This window comes from Cricetulus griseus (assembly GCF_003668045.3).
Source record: "Cricetulus griseus strain 17A/GY chromosome 1 unlocalized genomic scaffold, alternate assembly CriGri-PICRH-1.0 chr1_1, whole genome shotgun sequence".
NCBI lineage: Eukaryota > Metazoa > Chordata > Mammalia > Rodentia > Cricetidae > Cricetulus > Cricetulus griseus.
Genome location: NW_023276807.1, coordinates 188585048 through 188601025, shown reverse-complemented (window position 1 = coordinate 188601025; position 15978 = coordinate 188585048). Strand labels below are relative to the sequence as shown.

Genomic DNA, 15978 nt, shown 5'->3' with positions numbered 1-15978 from the left:
GCAGTTTAGCCACATTCTCTATGTTCCTTAGAGAATGGCCATAACTCTACTAAAGCTTTTTTTTAAAAATGTTCCCAAAGGAAAAAATGTTTGTAGGATTTGTACTCAATTCTGGATATGGTGACTCATGTGAGATGCTGTGGCACCAGGAGTCAATCAGAAAATAATTTTTCTTATACGGCAAATGAACGTGGTCCTAAACTGTGCCCTTCATACCTTGGCACAAGGTTTCTGAGTCAGTCAGTAAAACCTTGTTGGAGCTGACACCTTGTAGATGTATATAGCACTTGATAGAAGTCCTGTTTAAGGCAAGTACACACCCCAAGATAGCAGCTGTGTTTTGGTGGGTGTGGGGCATTGTTATCCTCGCTTCTTTTGCCTACAGAATCTAAAACTGCATTGAAAGAAAGCACAGCACATCCAATAATAGTCAGGGAGACAGAACTCTTTGTATGCCCGTGCACAGCTGATCTGGCTTTGAGCTTCAAGAGGCTTATCTGTTATCTCAGCTCACATTCTCAATGGCTACCCTAGGCATGGTACTTGTAAACAGGAAGTGGAGGGGGTTGCTGATTTGTTTGTGCTGCCCTGCAGATCTGTGATACAGCCAGTCTGGGGAGCTTCCAAGTCTGTAGAATCTAAAGTAGAGGAGTGACTTGAACGGAGCTGGGACCATGGCTTATTAACATGTTGCTGAAGCAGCAGCTTATCTGCCGTTACTTTGTGCAATTCCTAAATCACCAGGACACAGCTGTGGTGATTGGGTTATACTTGCAAGGACTTGGCGTATTCTTCCTTTTTAAACAGAAACTTGTTTCACTTTTTTTTCCTTCTCTCTAACAAGTAAAATTCCTGTACTTCCTGGAACTGACACTTAACTCTGAACCTTCAAATGATTTTCTGCCTGTCAAAATGCTAGATTTGGGAGAGAGAGATGTATAGTTTACGTATAACCCAGGCTGGCCTCAAATTCACAGTGGTCTTCCTGTTTCAGCTTCCCAGGTGCTGGGACTACAGGTGTGAGCTAATGTACACAGCAAAACATCAGCATTTTAATCAGGGACAGAAGACTAGGAAGCAGGATTTAAGCTTAAGGAACAGTTTTAAATGGTTTGGTTGTGGTTTGTTAGTTTTAACAAACTGAGGCCTTTGGCTATTTTTGTTTTGTTAGAATAGTAAACGGATTGCCCTGAGATTAAAAGTGCCTTAAAAACTAAATTTAGGACAGCCCATTGTCATTAGCTAGTACCTGTGAGACAACAGTTGCTCATGAACATCTTCCAAAGGAAATGTACTCAGTGATTACCAGAGAGAATAAGGCCAGGAGGTCTTTCTCTATTCCTTTGTCATTTGGAATCCAAGGTGATGGCAACAAGGCTACACTGCTTCCACATGATCCACTGAAATGCCTTCTCTCTGCCAGCATTAGTGCCTGAGGTAGAACCAGTTGGTGGCTGGCCTGCAAAGGAACAGTAAAGTAGTACCTCCAGCCTCCACAAGGCTCAGGTAACTGCTCATCCTCAGCCCTTGTGGTTCCTGCCCCAGCACAGTGGTTACTGCAGAGCCTGATCCCATAGGCTCCAATTGCAGAAGACTATATGGTCAGAAAAGTGCCTTGAAAACAGAAGTGTATTCTGACTATAGCTCACCCAAGGTATCCCTAGAATTTAAGCAGGGTTCAAAATATTCTAAGCCTGGAATAATAATAAATGTACCTATGACAAAATGTACTATTACTGTGTTTAAGTAACCAGAAACAAAAGAATATAAATTTCCTGATTAGATTGTTTGGGGTACTTAAGGTTCCTATCCACACTCAAGGGTAAAGGTACATAGGTTGGCATTATAAATGATATCAGCTCTTGTCAGACAATTTTTTCTGTCAGTGAAACCCAGAGCCTCTAATTATGCCATTGCATTCTGAATTATAGGTGTTATGAACCAAGGAGTAGCCCCCATGGTAGGGACTCCAGCACCAGGTGGAAGTCCATATGGGCAACAGGTGAGCCTCTTAGTTTGATTTTCCTTGGACTCAAAAATTTTTAGCCATTGCCTTCTCAGAACATGTGCAGATTATCTTTATGCCTTAAACCCATGTTCTTTCAGGTAGGAGTTTTGGGGCCTCCAGGGCAGCAGGCACCACCTCCATATCCTGGTCCTCATCCAGCTGGCCCCCCTGTCATTCAGCAGCCAACAACACCCATGTTTGTGGCTCCCCCACCAAAGACCCAAAGGCTTCTCCACTCAGAGGCCTACCTGAAATATATTGAAGGACTCAGTGCTGAATCCAACAGCATTAGCAAGTGGGACCAAACTCTGGCAGGTAAGGAGAACCTTGGTAAAATATGTTTTTCCTCTTAGTCCTCTCATTTCTGCCCTTTCATCCCTTTTTCTTATACCAGTAAAATAAACTGTTTCATAGAATAGATTGGGAGTTCTTTGCACATTAACCCAGTGAAAATGGACCCAAAAAATCAAAGCTCCGTATCTACCATATTCTCAAATACATTAATGTTTTTTCAGTTTTTTTCTCAGATATTTGAGTATTAGAATACATATCAGATTTTAAAAAGAAAAAACTGGAAAGCATATTTCTTTAGTCTACCAAGCTATTCATTTAGTTCAACAGACAATGTATCTGTAGTATATAGTGAATAGTGTTAACTAGTATCTGGAAAGGAATTTGGAAGCTTCTGCCTATTCATTTTAAAAAAGAAATTTGTGAGCCGGGCGTTGGTGGCGCATGCCTTTAATTCCAGCACTCTGAAGGCAGAGGCAGGCAGATGTCGGTGAGTTCGAAGCCAGCCTGGTCTACAGAGTGAGTTCCAGGATAGCCTCAAAAGCCTCAGAGAAACCCTGTCTCGGAAAAAAACTCAAAAAAAGAAAGAAAGAAAGAAAGAAAGAAAGAAAGAAAGAAAGAAAGAAAGAAAGAGAAGAAATTTGTGTTTGTTCGTGCATGTGCATGCACATGCCAGAGTTCGCATGTGTTTTGGTTGTATGGAGGACAGAAGACAACTTTCAGGAATCGGTTCTTATTGAAACAGGGTCTCTCTTGTTTATGTTGCTGCGCTATTGCTCTAGGCTAAGAGCCCCTTGAACTTCTGGGTATTTCTGTCTGACTCCCATCTGTCCTTAGAATTGCCAGGATACCTGACACCCAGCACATCTGCCTTTTGTGTGCAGGATGGACTCCTGGTTATAGTCAGATTTGTGCGTCTAGCACTGTATGCACCAAGCCATTTCCCTGATACTAGTTGGATTTTTGGGTTTTGTTTTGTGGTTTGGTATTTGAGACAGAACTGCCTTTTCCATGTATCCCATATTTCCATATATCCCATGCCTTCCTTGAAATCGCAGTCCTCCTCCCTCTGCCTAAGAGCTGGGATTACAGGTGCCTGCTACCATACCCAACTCTTGCTCATTTCTTTCAAGATTTTATTTTATGAGTGTTTGCCATATTATATATTTTTATATGTACCACATAAATGCCTGGTGTTGGGGCTGGAGAGATGACTCAGCGGTTAAGAGCACCGACTGCTCTTCCAGAGGTCCTGAGCTCAATTCTTAGCAACTACATGGTGGCTCACAACCATCTGTTATGAGATCCGGTGCTCTCTTCTGGTGTGTAGATATCTACATGGAAGCAGAATGTTGTATACATAATAAATAAATAAAATCTTTAAAAAAAAAAAATGCCTGGTGTCCTCAGAGGCCAGAAGAAGACATCATCAGATCACTGAAAGAGCAGTAAATGCTCTTAGCCACTGATCGAGCCTCTTACTCGTTTCCTTTTTGTTTGGTTGATTGGTTTGGTTTGGGTTTTTCGAGACAGGATTTCTCTGAGTGACTCTACCTGTCCTGGAACTCACTCTGTAGACCACAGAGATAAATTGCATCTGCCTCCTCGGCGCTGGGATTAAAGGCGTGTGCCACCACTGCTGGCTCCTTATTCAGGGCGGTGGTGGTGAACTCCTTTAATCCTAGCACTCAGGAGGCAGAGGCAGGCGGATCTCTGTGAGTTCGAGGCCAATCTGATCTATAGAGCAAGCTCCCGGACAACCTCCAAAGCAATACAGAGAAACCCTGTCTCGAAACCCCCCCCCAAAAAAAATTGAAGCAATTGCTAATATTAGGGGTATCACAATAATTTATCAGTGGTCAGATATTAGTGCCTAATAAAAGAAATTTGCTGACTTACAATCTTTAGCACATATTCAGTTTTAATATATATTATTTTAATAAATACATCAACCCTTAAAACTGGGGGTCATTTTATCATCTTAAAATTCAAATGTCTCTCTGTTTATACATCACATTTTCAGCTCGAAGACGGGATGTCCATTTGTCAAAAGAACAGGAGAGCCGCCTACCTTCTCACTGGCTCAAAAGTAAAGGGGCACACACCACCATGGCAGATGCCCTCTGGCGCCTTCGGGATTTAATGCTTCGAGACACTCTTAACATTCGACAAGCATACAACCTAGAAAATGTTTAATCTCATCACTGTGTTTCTTCTATAGAAGCAAAGAGTTGTGGGAAAGGTAGCCATTTTAGTTACTGGGGGTGGGAGGGAGGAACAAAGGATGATAATTTTTATTGCATTTTACTGTACATCACAAGGCCATTTTTATATAAGGACACTTTTAATAAGCTATTTCAATTTGGTTTTGTTATATTAAGTTGACTATCAAATACACAGATTTTTTTTTGCATACGTTTCCTTTGTTTAAAACCAGTTTCATAATTGGTTATATACATAGTCATAGTTTTATCTTGTTAAAGGACTTAAATCAACAAAGGTTTTGGCTTGGCTTGGGGTTTGGTTTTCTTTTTTATAAATATATATATTATATATATATATACACACACAAGAAAAAAATTTAAAAAAAAAAACAGAGTTTACAAATTAGTTTAAATTGACAATGAAATGTGAATTTGGTCCTAGTTTACATCTTAGAGGAGTGTATATGTATGTTTCACATGCCTAAATATCTGCAACGTGCTGTGAAAGGTTGTTTATAGACGATAGGTGTGTGACAGACTTAACATATTTGCTGTATTAACACAGAAGCTCACTATAGAAATCTAAAGTCAGTGCTGTGTATCCATCCACAGCCAGTGTAACTGAAGGAAAAAAATAACTTTGTGCTGAGTTTAACATCTGTATTGTCAGTGACTTTTGCAGACCATGTGCCCAGATCTGACTTATATTTAGTTTTGGAAGGTAAGTTTGAGTACTTATGATCTGTTTATGCCTTCATGTTATATGATTTGAAACTTTACATCTGTTGCCTTGAAAAAAATTGAAGAAAGTACTGAAGTACATATGGAGGTGGTTTATTAAGCATAATACCCTACCTAAGAAAGAGTCTAAATGGACACAAGCTTTGTCTTGCATGTAACTGTGCAAGGGTAGACTGCCTACATATGCAGATGCTCTGGATTCTTTATTTCTCTGTTATCAGTTATGGTATTTCGTTTGTTTCAGGGTTAGAATTCTCAACCAGAAGTAATACTTTTTAAAATATTTTTGAATTCAGCTTGTGCTTTGGATTATGGGAAAAGGAATTATACTTTAAGAAAATGTTCACAAGTACTGTCAGGATGGCCGAGCGGTCTAAAAATGTTCACAAAACAAACTATTACAGATCCCAAACACTTGGACTTGGTGACCTTGTCTTTCTTTCTTTTCTTTTTTTGAGACATGGTCCCACTATGTACTTTGGCTGGACTGGAAATCATTGTGTAGACCACGATAGCCCCAAACTCAACACCTGCCATCCTCTTCCTCCCAAGTGCTGGGATTAAAGGCGGTGCTATAATGCTCAGCCACTGCAACCCTGTCTTTCTAACACAGCCCTAGAATAAACATTCTGAGGCAGTGTACGATGTTCAGGTGGCAGCATTTCACATGGTGGTCTGTTTTTTAAACCTGCTTTATTCTAATAGGATGGTTGTGTTATGCTGATGCTGCCACTGTTCACTGAGAATGATTGTCAAAAGACAATCTTTTCCTTTAAAATATAATGAATCAGTACTCGTGTTTAATTGCCATGCTTAATAAATCATGAGAGTATATAATGCAAAGAAGTCCCCGGTATCTGCTTTAAATCCAGGAACCCTTGTGACTTAATGCCAATAGTCAACCACTACATCTAAGTTTTCATCAAGTATTTTAAAGAATTTTAAATTTTAAAAAATGTACTGCAGATTATGCCAGTACCTTATTGCTAAACTGAATTAAATATTTGATTCCTGGTCATTTGGACCCTTGACTCATCATGAACTATGAAATGTAATCAGGTTCTTTTCTTTTTAGGTACCCTTGAATTACACCAAAGAACCAGAAACTTCATTTTGGTTAAATTATTTATTTCATGAACTCATTTTATTTCTCTTGTTAAAGGTTTAGATGCAGCTCCCTAGGAGCCTCTAAAAACCCTTCACTGTCAGCAACCAGGGGCACTAGAAGCCAGAGCACTCCTCCTGCTGGCTCCTCCCCAGTGCATTAGTGCTGGAGGAACCAAGAGCCAGCCCAGGTTCCCTTATAGTAGAAATCCAGCACAGGGTGTCACTAAAGCAGGCCCTGATGAAGTTTAAAAAACAATTAATTAGTTAATTAAAACCATTAAGATACTATTTATTTTAGAATCATGCTTTTAGAGAATACCAGTTATTACTTAGGATATAGGATTTGAGATCAGTCATCTTCAAAAAAAGAAAAAGCTTGACTTAAGGCAGTACAAGTAAACAATACACTTTCTCGTGACTTAAGAACTGTAGTAATGTGGCTTAAGAAATATAATGACCTAATTGTTTTCAAAATGTAAGTTCCTATGAAGAGTTTTGTTTATATTGAGTTGGGGGACCTATAGGTTTAAAATGTCAGCCAACTGATTTAAAAGACCTTGGTTTTACTAAATCTGCCTTCTCCTTCTGAACTGGGGTGGGAGTGAGGGACACTTGTGTAAAATCCCCAAATTGATGTTATAACTTTCAGCTTGAACATTGGTTTCCAGGCCTGATTAAAGAGTGGTTTATTCTATTTTCTGTACTCTATCATTATCTGAAGTTTAAGTGGTAACTGGTTCTATACCGTGTATGTATCATATGTTTGTTCATCAAAGCTTTTTAATCCAAATAAAAACAAGAGTTTGCAAAGTGATTTGGATTAGCCAGGTTTGGTGGTTCTGTTAAAGCTGTGTTCAAATGTTCTGAGCAGAATGAAGACGACTCGTACAAGCCCTGATTTCTTGCTTAGGAGGATAGGGCTACCAGTTCAAGGAAGAAAGCTCCTCCAGTCAGGGTGGAATGCAGTGTGCATTACCCAGTTGCAGCCTGGCATATGCCCCACATCCCTCAGGCTGGTTGTCAAAGAATTCTTACCATGTCCTCAGGTTTGGCATAATGGGCAGAAACAAAACACAGGTTTCAAGAATGAAGAGCAAGTTATTGAGGGTAGACAGAAAAGGAAGTACATCCTCCATCAGAAAGCAGAGTAACTCATTTTAATTAGCTTATCTGTGACTATAATACAAATCTTAAACAGGTTTACAAGTTCTTAAAATGTGTTCTACTTTTAGTAGAAAATGATGAAATCAGCCAAGTGTTTTCTCCTAATACCACTTTGCAAAGCCCTGTGATTGTCCTAAGCCCGTAGGGAGGGATATATCACTGTGTCCATGAGCAGTTTGAAGGCTTGCTGATATCTAACATTCTACCCTAGCACTGCACAGACAAATACTTCGAAGTGTCTTTGTTCCCTTTTAATTTGCATATGCTGGGTCAGCTGACTGTAAGTTCAGCACTGAGTAAATTACTTTCGCCTGTCTGGGGTATTAATGTATTCATGCCTTGGTGATGGTTCATATATGTGGCAAGACATTTTGATATTCCTTTACAAGGAGAAAAGTTGCTTTGGAAAACTCCATGGTTCAAGAATATACTTTTCAGCGGGGCATTGATGGCGCATGTCTTTAATCCCAGCACTCGGGATGCAGAGGCAGGCGGATCTCTGTCAGTTCGAGGCCAGCCTGGTCTATAGATAGATTGAGTTCCAGGACAGCCTCCAAAACAATACAGAGAAACCCTGTCTCAAAAAACCAAGAAGAAAAAAAAAAGAAAAAGAAAAAAAAAAAAATATATATATATATATACACACTTTTCTTGAGAGGAAACTCATCATGAAAAACTCAAACGTAAAAACAGACTAATGTGGTTAAGTAAAACATCAAGGATTTAGTAAGTCTTCCAAAACAAGTGTAAGATAGATTTAAAAAAAAAAAAAAAAAAACCTTCCTTGTTACTTACTGTATGCCCAATGTAGGCACTTTCCCCATCATTTATATGAAAAGTGAAGCTCCCAAATTCTGTGGTCTCCCTCACCCCCAACCACAGTGGGGGTTTACAATAAATGCTAAGTTTTTATCTATCTGACCTAGTGGCTCACACCTTGAAATCAGCTACTTAGGGGGAAGATTGTAGGTTCAGGGCCAGCCTGGATAATTTAGTAAGACCCTGTCTTTAAAAATATATATATATTTATTATGTATACAGGGTTCTATCTGCAAGTCAGAAGAGGGCACCATATCTCATTACAGATGGTTGTGAGCCACCATGTGGTTGCTGGGAATTGAACTCAGTATCTCTGGAAAAGCAACCAATGCTCTTAACTTCTGAGCCATCTCTCTAGCCCCCCTTTCCCCTTTAAATTGTGTGTGTCTTTGAACAACTTGTAGGAGTTGAGTCCCAGGGATTGAACTCAGGTCATCAAATTTGGGTACAAGCTCCTTTGCCCACTGAGCCATCTCAACAGCCTAAGACCCTGTCTTTAAAAAAAAAAAAAAAAAAAGTAAAAGGATGGACAAACTTGACCAGCATGCACAAAGCTCTAGGCATAATTTTAGTACTGCCCAGGCACCCCCCAAAAAATAAAAAATAAAAAAATAATCCTAGACTATGTTAGGATATGTGGTATAATTTGAAAAACTGAACAATATTTTACACCCTGGGGCTGAAAAGAAGGCTCAGAGGTTAAGAGTGCTTGCTGTTCTTCCAGAGGTTCCAAGTTTGATTCCCAGCGCACATAATGGGAAGCTCACAACTACGTGTAATTCCTGCTTTGAGGGGTTCTCTGGCCCCTGTGGGCACCTGTAGGCATGTGCGCGCGCACACACACACACACACACACACACACACACACACACACACACACACACACACACACACACACACACACACACACACACACACACACACACACACACACACACACACACACACACACACACACACACACACACACACACACACACACACACACACACACACACACCCCACACACAATCTTTTTTGTTTGTTTCCAACACAGGGCTTCTCTGTAACAGCACTGGTGTCCTGGAACTCCATTCGCAGACCAGGCTGTCCTCAAACTCAGAGATATGTCTATCGATTAAAGCTGGCCACCACCATCCAGCTATACACACAATTTGTTTGTTTTTCCAGACAAATTTTTTCTGTGTAGTCTTCGCTAACTCAAAATCCTCCTGCCTCTACCTCCCAAGTGCTGGGATGAAAGGCGTATGCCACCACCATGCAGCTACACATACATAATTTTTTATTTATTTATTTTTTAATATTTGCGCCTGGGACTGAAGAGATGGCTCAGAGGTTAAGAGCACTGACTGCTCTTCCAGAGGCCCTGAATTCAATTCCCAGCAACCACATGGTGGCTCACAACCATCTGTAATGAGATCTGGTGCCCTCTTCTGGCCTGCAGGCATAAATGCAGATGAAAAACTGTATACATAATAAATAAATCTTAAATATTTGCACCTTGGTTAACAAAGATGAGTTCTTACTCATAGCTTCCAAACTAATGTGCTCTGAAAATGTTTTACATTAAATATCAAAATCAAGTTGTTTTCCTGCCATTTTCAAGTTTCTTTAATAAAACTGGTCGGGAGATAGAGGGGCGGGGAAGGAAGCAGGGAAGTAGCAGACAGAAGCTGGCTAACAGTTATATTGGCATTAACTGTGCTCTTCAACTTCTAAAACTGGAAGTATAACTGAATAATTGAGAATTATACCACAACTTCTTACATAGCAACTGAATCGATATAAAGTGTCTGAAGTTTCACATTCTAAATGACACAAGTGGGCAGACTATATGCAATACATTTCTCTCCCTGGTAGTAGTAGTATTGTTGACAAACAGTGAGTTGAACTTTGTGTTCATAGTACTTTGACACAATCTTAACAGTTATGACTTCATTTTACACTGAATTGGTCCTAACATTAGCAGACAAACTTAAATTAGGAAAAGGTTTCTGAAAAAATTAAGACTTTCTGGTTCTGTTTTTTCAAGTCAGGGTTTTTATGTAGTCCATCTTAGCCTTGAACTACTTACTGTTCCTCCTGCCTCTACCTAGAAGTATTTGTGGCAGAGATAATTAACCTGTTAACCCCCATGGACTTTAAACACCAGCTTCTTTCTTCATAATATTTTGAAGTTTGCTTTTTCTTTAGACTGTAGGTCACTTATTTGAAAACATGGAGATTTTTTTTTACTAGTGATCTAAACTTATATTGAGGTTAGATTGCCCGTTTGTCTGACTCAACTCAATTGAATGCTAGCTTTGCATCTTTAGTGGGTGTGCAGCCCTGCACTAGAGTGCTAGCTAAGCAATCTGCAACCACTAAGAAATCCCCCCTACTCTAGCAAAAGCTTACAAGTTGGAAAAGGACAGAAATGTGACCTGTGTAGTTACCCTAAGTAAGGTGATTTTGAAAATAAGAAAGGACATGCTTTCACTGTAATTCCACCAAAAAGAAACAGAAGGTGGGGACTAGAGAGATAGCTTGGTGGTTAAGAGCACATTCTGCTCATCCAGAGGACCTACGTGATTCCCAGCATTCACAAGGTAGTTCACAACTCCAGGGAATCCGATGCTTCTGACCTGCACTCACATACACACAAATACAGGTAATTAAAAAATAAACTTTTCTTTAAAAAGCTTCACAAATAATCCAGACTGCACTGTAAAACATCTTGGTTAATCTTTGAATAGCTTAAATATTTTATGAATGAAACACACAAGTTGAGTTTTTAGGAAAATAGTGACTAGAGATATAGTCAAGTAGAAACTGTAGAACTGTGCGAATTATTTGTAAAGGCAGTTCTTTCTGATTGCCTAAGATGAAGTTGCTAAAAAATTACTATTCATTAAAAAGTTTTTCCTGCATGCGTATCTGTGTACCGTGTTCAGTGTTCAGTAAGTGTTCAGTGTCCACAAAGGCCAGAAGAGGGTGTGGGATTACAAATGGTTGTCAGCTGCCAAGTGAGTACTGGGAATTGAGCCCAGGCCCTCTAGAAACGCAGCCAGTTTTTTTTTTTTTTTTTTTTTTGGTTTTTCGAGACAGGGTTTCTCTGTGGCTTTTGGAGGCTGTCCTGTTACTAGCTCTTGTAGACCAGGCTGGTCTCAAACTCACAGAGATCCACCTGCCTCTGCCTCCCGAGTGCTGGGACTAAAGGCGTGCGCCACCACCGCCTGGCTTTTTGCAATCAGTTTTCTTAGCTGCACTCTCTAGCCCCCTTGAAAGAGTATATTTTTAATGGACCTAAGGAAGCAGAGGCAGGGATTTGCTTGAGTTTAAGGCCAGCCTGGGCAAAAGTGAGACTATGAAAACACAAAATGGCTGAAATCAATACTGAAAATTCATATTTACTTTATTTTATGAAGATGGGTCTCTGATGTATCTTCCAGCCTTCTCTGATACTGTCTTTCTGAAGCTTTTCTACGGTAGACGTCATCTGTATCAAACAAAAATTTTAAGAAACTGAGTTGTTTTTTGTTTTTTTTTTTCTGTTTTTTGTTTTTTTGTTTTTTTTTTTCCCGATACAGGGTTTCTCTGTGTAGCTCCTTGGAGCCTATCCTGGCACTCGCTCTGGAGACCAGGCTGGCCTCGAACTCACAGAGATCCGCCTGCCTCTGCCTCCCGAGTGCTGGGATTAAAGGCATGTACCACCAATGCCCGGCGAAACTGAGTAATTTTTAAAAAGAGACTAGGAGTCTTTCTCCATGGCAGAGTGTTTGTCTAGCATATGGAAAGCCCTGAGTGCAATTTCCAGCACAGCAACTAAAGATCAGTAGGGTTTAGAAACAGCCCCATGGCAGTAAGTCAACCAGTAGTCTGTCTTGACTGCCTGAATCTTAATATTGTGTAACTTAGTGGCAAATAAACAATTTAACAGAAAATAAGATGAATGAGTGCTATGTTGAGTCTCAGATAACAAAAGAGTAAAAATATCAGTGTTTCCAGAGACTGACTCATGTCCCAGAATCATGTCCTGGCATATCTTTCTGTTCTCCAAATTTCCCTTGCCCCCAGGGCTCTCTTCTGCTTCCTTTCCAGGGTCCCAAAACCTGAGTAAGGAGGAAAGTAATGTTCCTTGTCCTCAACGGCTGTTTTTCCAGACTAATTTTCTACCCTCAGGTAAAAAACATGTTCCTTTTTAAAGTCCTCTTTTTGGGGCTTGTTATTTGACTGCCGTCTTCTCTCTCACTCCATCACTGGTAACACTGGCCACCAGCTCAGAGTTATTGTCTCTTCATCTGTGCCTTTTTAGCACCCATATTCTTGGGGTGAGGTGCCAGCCCTTTGGCCTCTTTATATCTCCTATTAGTGTTCCATGGAAATAAGTCTGCTCAGACTACAACTTCTGCTGTTCCACTCCTAGCTTCCCTGTCCTTGAACTCACCACCACCTCCTCCTGGTCCTTTGGCCTTTGTCTCCCTCTCTCCCTGCCAAACCAACTGAAGTTCCTTCACATTCTACTCACTATCTTAACTTCTGGACAGCCCTCCAAAACCCCAACCAGAGATTGCTCCAACTGCCTCACTTTTCAATTCATGCTGCTTGAGGTACCCCTAACTGATTCCATTAACATGGCTGAAAGCCCGTTCCTCAGCCCTGAATGACTAAAACCACTCCCTTCTTTCTCAGAGAAAAGCCAGGCATTGGTGGTGCACGCCTTTAATCCCAGCACTTGAGAGGCAGAGACAAGCAGATCTCTGTGAGTTCAAAACCAGCCTGGTCTCCAGAGCAAGTTCCAGGACAGGCTCCAAAGCTACACAGAGAAACCCTGTCTTGAAAAAAACAAAAAAAGAATAAAAGAACTCTGGCTAATTTTTAAGACTGATCCCACTGGGCACTAGTATTTCTAAAGTGCAGTCTTCCAGCCCCCAACCCCCCACTCCTTCCCACACACACACTTTCCTTGAAGATTGAATCCAAAATTTCCTGCATGCCAAAACAAGTACCAAGTGAGGTACAGCCTATTTCCAGCACCTACTTTCGTCAGCATTTGCATGTCCTTCAGCCTCTCCTAAGCAGATGGTCACCTCCCCCTCACAGTTGTATTTCCTTATCAGCTGTCTTCAAGTGTTCCTTCTGACCACTCCAAGTCACCTTAAATATATCTGACGCTTCCATCACAGTTTAGCTGAAAGGCCTGCAAATCCAGAAGTCTGGCCCAAACTGTCCTCCATCGCATCATGTCCTCAATGGCACCCAGGATCAGCCTGCCTATGTTCTGCACCTTAAGCTTCCCTTGAGAACAGCCTCAGCTGTTCCTTGAGAAGTCTCCATGCCCCATCTCAGTTACCATGCTCAGCATTACCTCTAGGGTGCCTCAGCCCCACCCACTTCCTGGCATTCCTTTTGCCCCTTAGAATAGACCATCTCAAATCTGGCCAACATACATGGCCTGTGTTTCTACCAATCTCTCCAAAAAGAACCCTTTCAATCATTAAGATATATTCTTATTGTTCAGTTCTTTTATGGCGCTACCCTTCTATCCATGTCACCTGTCACTTAACCCTGCTGAAATCCTTCAAACAGCATACACAAAGGCTTCCAGGTTTCCCTTACCACTGCCATGAAGTCCATTTCATAGATCTTCCCCGTCTGGTTGACAGTCCTAAATGCCTAGCTTTTCCCAAAAGCCTTCCCACACCTGATCCAATGAGGTACCCAAGCAGGATTCTTGAACTACTCACACTCCTCATTGCATGCTTAATGGGGGAAACAGGGTGGAAACTGATCTTGGGCCTATGTGAGTCAAGTAAGTACTCTACCACCAAGCTACACCCAGTCTTATTCCCATGAGCTTCTGAAATGGAGAATCCTTTGCCTTCTTCACTAGATCATCATGTATGGTCATTAAATACCGAGTGGTGGTCCATGCCTGTAATCCTAGCACATGGCTGAGGCAAGAGAATGGCTCCCAGGCCAGCACTGGCCCTTTATCAGAGTAGAAAGAAATCAATGAAGACTTTGACGTAACAACTTAAAATTTTTGAATTGGCAATTCTCAAGTGATAAAGTTACATAAGAGGCAAAACAGAAAGCCCAGGGGTTGGGAGAAATCATAAAGGGAACTAGCAGTGCGAAAGGCAGTCCACAGAGATGCCATTCTTTTCAGTTCTGGGCCAAAGACACAGTACTGACTGCCTATAAAGGTGATAATCAGATAAACCAGGCAAGCTAGCGTCCTCCAGAGTTTGGGTTGAAAGACCTCAATGGGCAGGTGACTTAACCGGAATTTCTGAGTCCTCAGAATTGGTCCCTCTTCCGCATGTGAGCAATCCTGTTCCTTAGGCTTAGCGTCACCACAGGCAGGGCCAAGGACAGGTTACAAAGGACAACAGTCTGAGTGGAGGCACGTGCCCTTTTAAAGTGCCGGGGTTGGAGGACTGGGTGCCAATATGAGCAAAATGCAAGAGCCCCGAGGGCCCCCAGTCCGTGCTGCACGAGAACTGCCAAAAGAGTAAGAGCACTTGTCCTTCGGACTAAAGGAAAGTAGCTCTGCAGCTGAGTGGAATCAGCGGCCTGTAATCGCGTACCTACAGGAGAAACGGAGGCTGCTGCACCCCCACTTACAGAAGGTCTCCTGGCCCACGCGCACTTTAATCATGATCCACTCCATTGTTCCTCCCAGGACAAAAAAGAAGGGCAGGAACCTGTAGATGCCGAATCGCTGCTTCCCGGGCACCCACTGCAGAGCTCGCCTCACCTGGGCCCTGGAGAACATGACCGAGGCCTCGAAGTGGGGTACGGGCTGAACCAAGCGAACTATTACTCCTGGAGGAAGTAGGAACAGCCCTGCTGGTCCAGCTGTGACCCACGGACTGAGAGACCCAGCTACTGCGACACTACCGGGCCGCGAGAATTTGGTCGCAGAAGCTGACAGACCTCAGAGCAAGGTAGCTCCGCCAATCAGAGTGTGGCGGGACGCTCAGTCTCCCCAATCAGTGTGCTGTTGGGGCACGCGTGCTCTGTGAGCCTGAGGAAGCCTGCGCAGGCGCCTAGGCTCTGGAGGCGGAGCAACCTCAGGGGGCGGAGTCTCCAACGTGGCGTGGCCCGCCCCACCCTCAACCTGCCTCAGCTGCTGGGGCTAGGAGTTGATTGCCGCGCCCCCTACTCTGCCATCGCCATCTTTTTTTGTAATACTCTGAGCGAGGTGGCGACCCTCCTTGAAGAAGACAATCTAAAATGCAGTTACGTGACGCCTTCCTTTTATTTCTGGGATGTGACCTGTTGGACTTGGCTTCTAAAATAACAAAATTCGATATGCATTTTTGAAAACTGAACTTTATCAAAACAAAAAGTATAATTGTCCCTGACAAACTATTCTAAAAATAACTTAAATCTATGCTGAATGAGCATTAAATGACAGACTGTGGGATCCAGGAAAGGGTCCTGGATAAACAAACTAAGAGCAGCCTATTATATGCCCTGTACACCAGCGCTGTAGGGCAGGCCGGAAAGAAACCACACACAGCAAATCCCCGAGTCCCCAGCACTTGTTGCCATTTCTTTTGGTTCTGAGGACTGGAAAATGTAGAGCATCCATCCACCTGGAAGAGATTCACATGTGACCAAGTCTCCACAACCCACCTTGGTCACTGTGACCTG

At 42.0% G+C, this 15978-nt stretch overlaps 2 protein-coding genes across 16 annotated transcripts in view; one reads left to right on the top strand and one right to left on the bottom strand.

The window, feature by feature from the left end:
* Pbrm1 (polybromo 1) overlaps nucleotides 1–7165 on the top strand; it is a 95663-nt gene extending 88498 nt beyond the window's left edge. For 13 of the 15 annotated variants that reach the window (XM_027389542.2, XM_027389543.2, XM_035452572.1 and 10 more), the window contains 3 exons: nucleotides 1932–2002; nucleotides 2107–2323; nucleotides 4323–7165. In XM_027389542.2, the coding sequence (XP_027245343.1) occupies nucleotides 1932–2002; nucleotides 2107–2323; nucleotides 4323–4495 (461 nt within the window). In that variant the 3' untranslated portion in view covers nucleotides 4496–7165. The remainder of the gene's footprint in view (nucleotides 1–1931; nucleotides 2003–2106; nucleotides 2324–4322) is intronic. The other 2 variants (XM_035452575.1, XM_035452577.1) reach the window with 1 other exon arrangement.
* A 4542-nt stretch (nucleotides 7166–11707) lies between these two features.
* Smim4 (small integral membrane protein 4) lies at nucleotides 11708–15337 on the bottom strand. The gene is made up of 2 exons (XM_035452584.1): nucleotides 14944–15337; nucleotides 11708–11812 (listed from the first exon to the last, which is right to left on the bottom strand). The coding sequence occupies exons 1-2, from the start codon at nucleotides 15092–15094 to the stop codon at nucleotides 11724–11726; spliced, it is 240 nt and encodes a 79-aa protein (XP_035308475.1). The 5' UTR covers nucleotides 15095–15337; the 3' UTR covers nucleotides 11708–11723.
* Nucleotides 15338–15978: the final 641 nt, after the last annotated feature.

Excerpts from the sequence above, each read along its gene's own strand:
- Smim4 (XM_035452584.1), bottom strand. The coding sequence starts at position 15,094 with ATGTTCTCCAGGGCCCAGGTGAGGCGAGCTCTGCAGTGGGTGCCCGGG. Across the intron at positions 11,813-14,943 it reads CGTGGGCCAGGAGACCTTCT|ATGACGTCTACCGTAGAAAA; the intron begins GTAAGTGGGGGT and ends TGTTTGATACAG.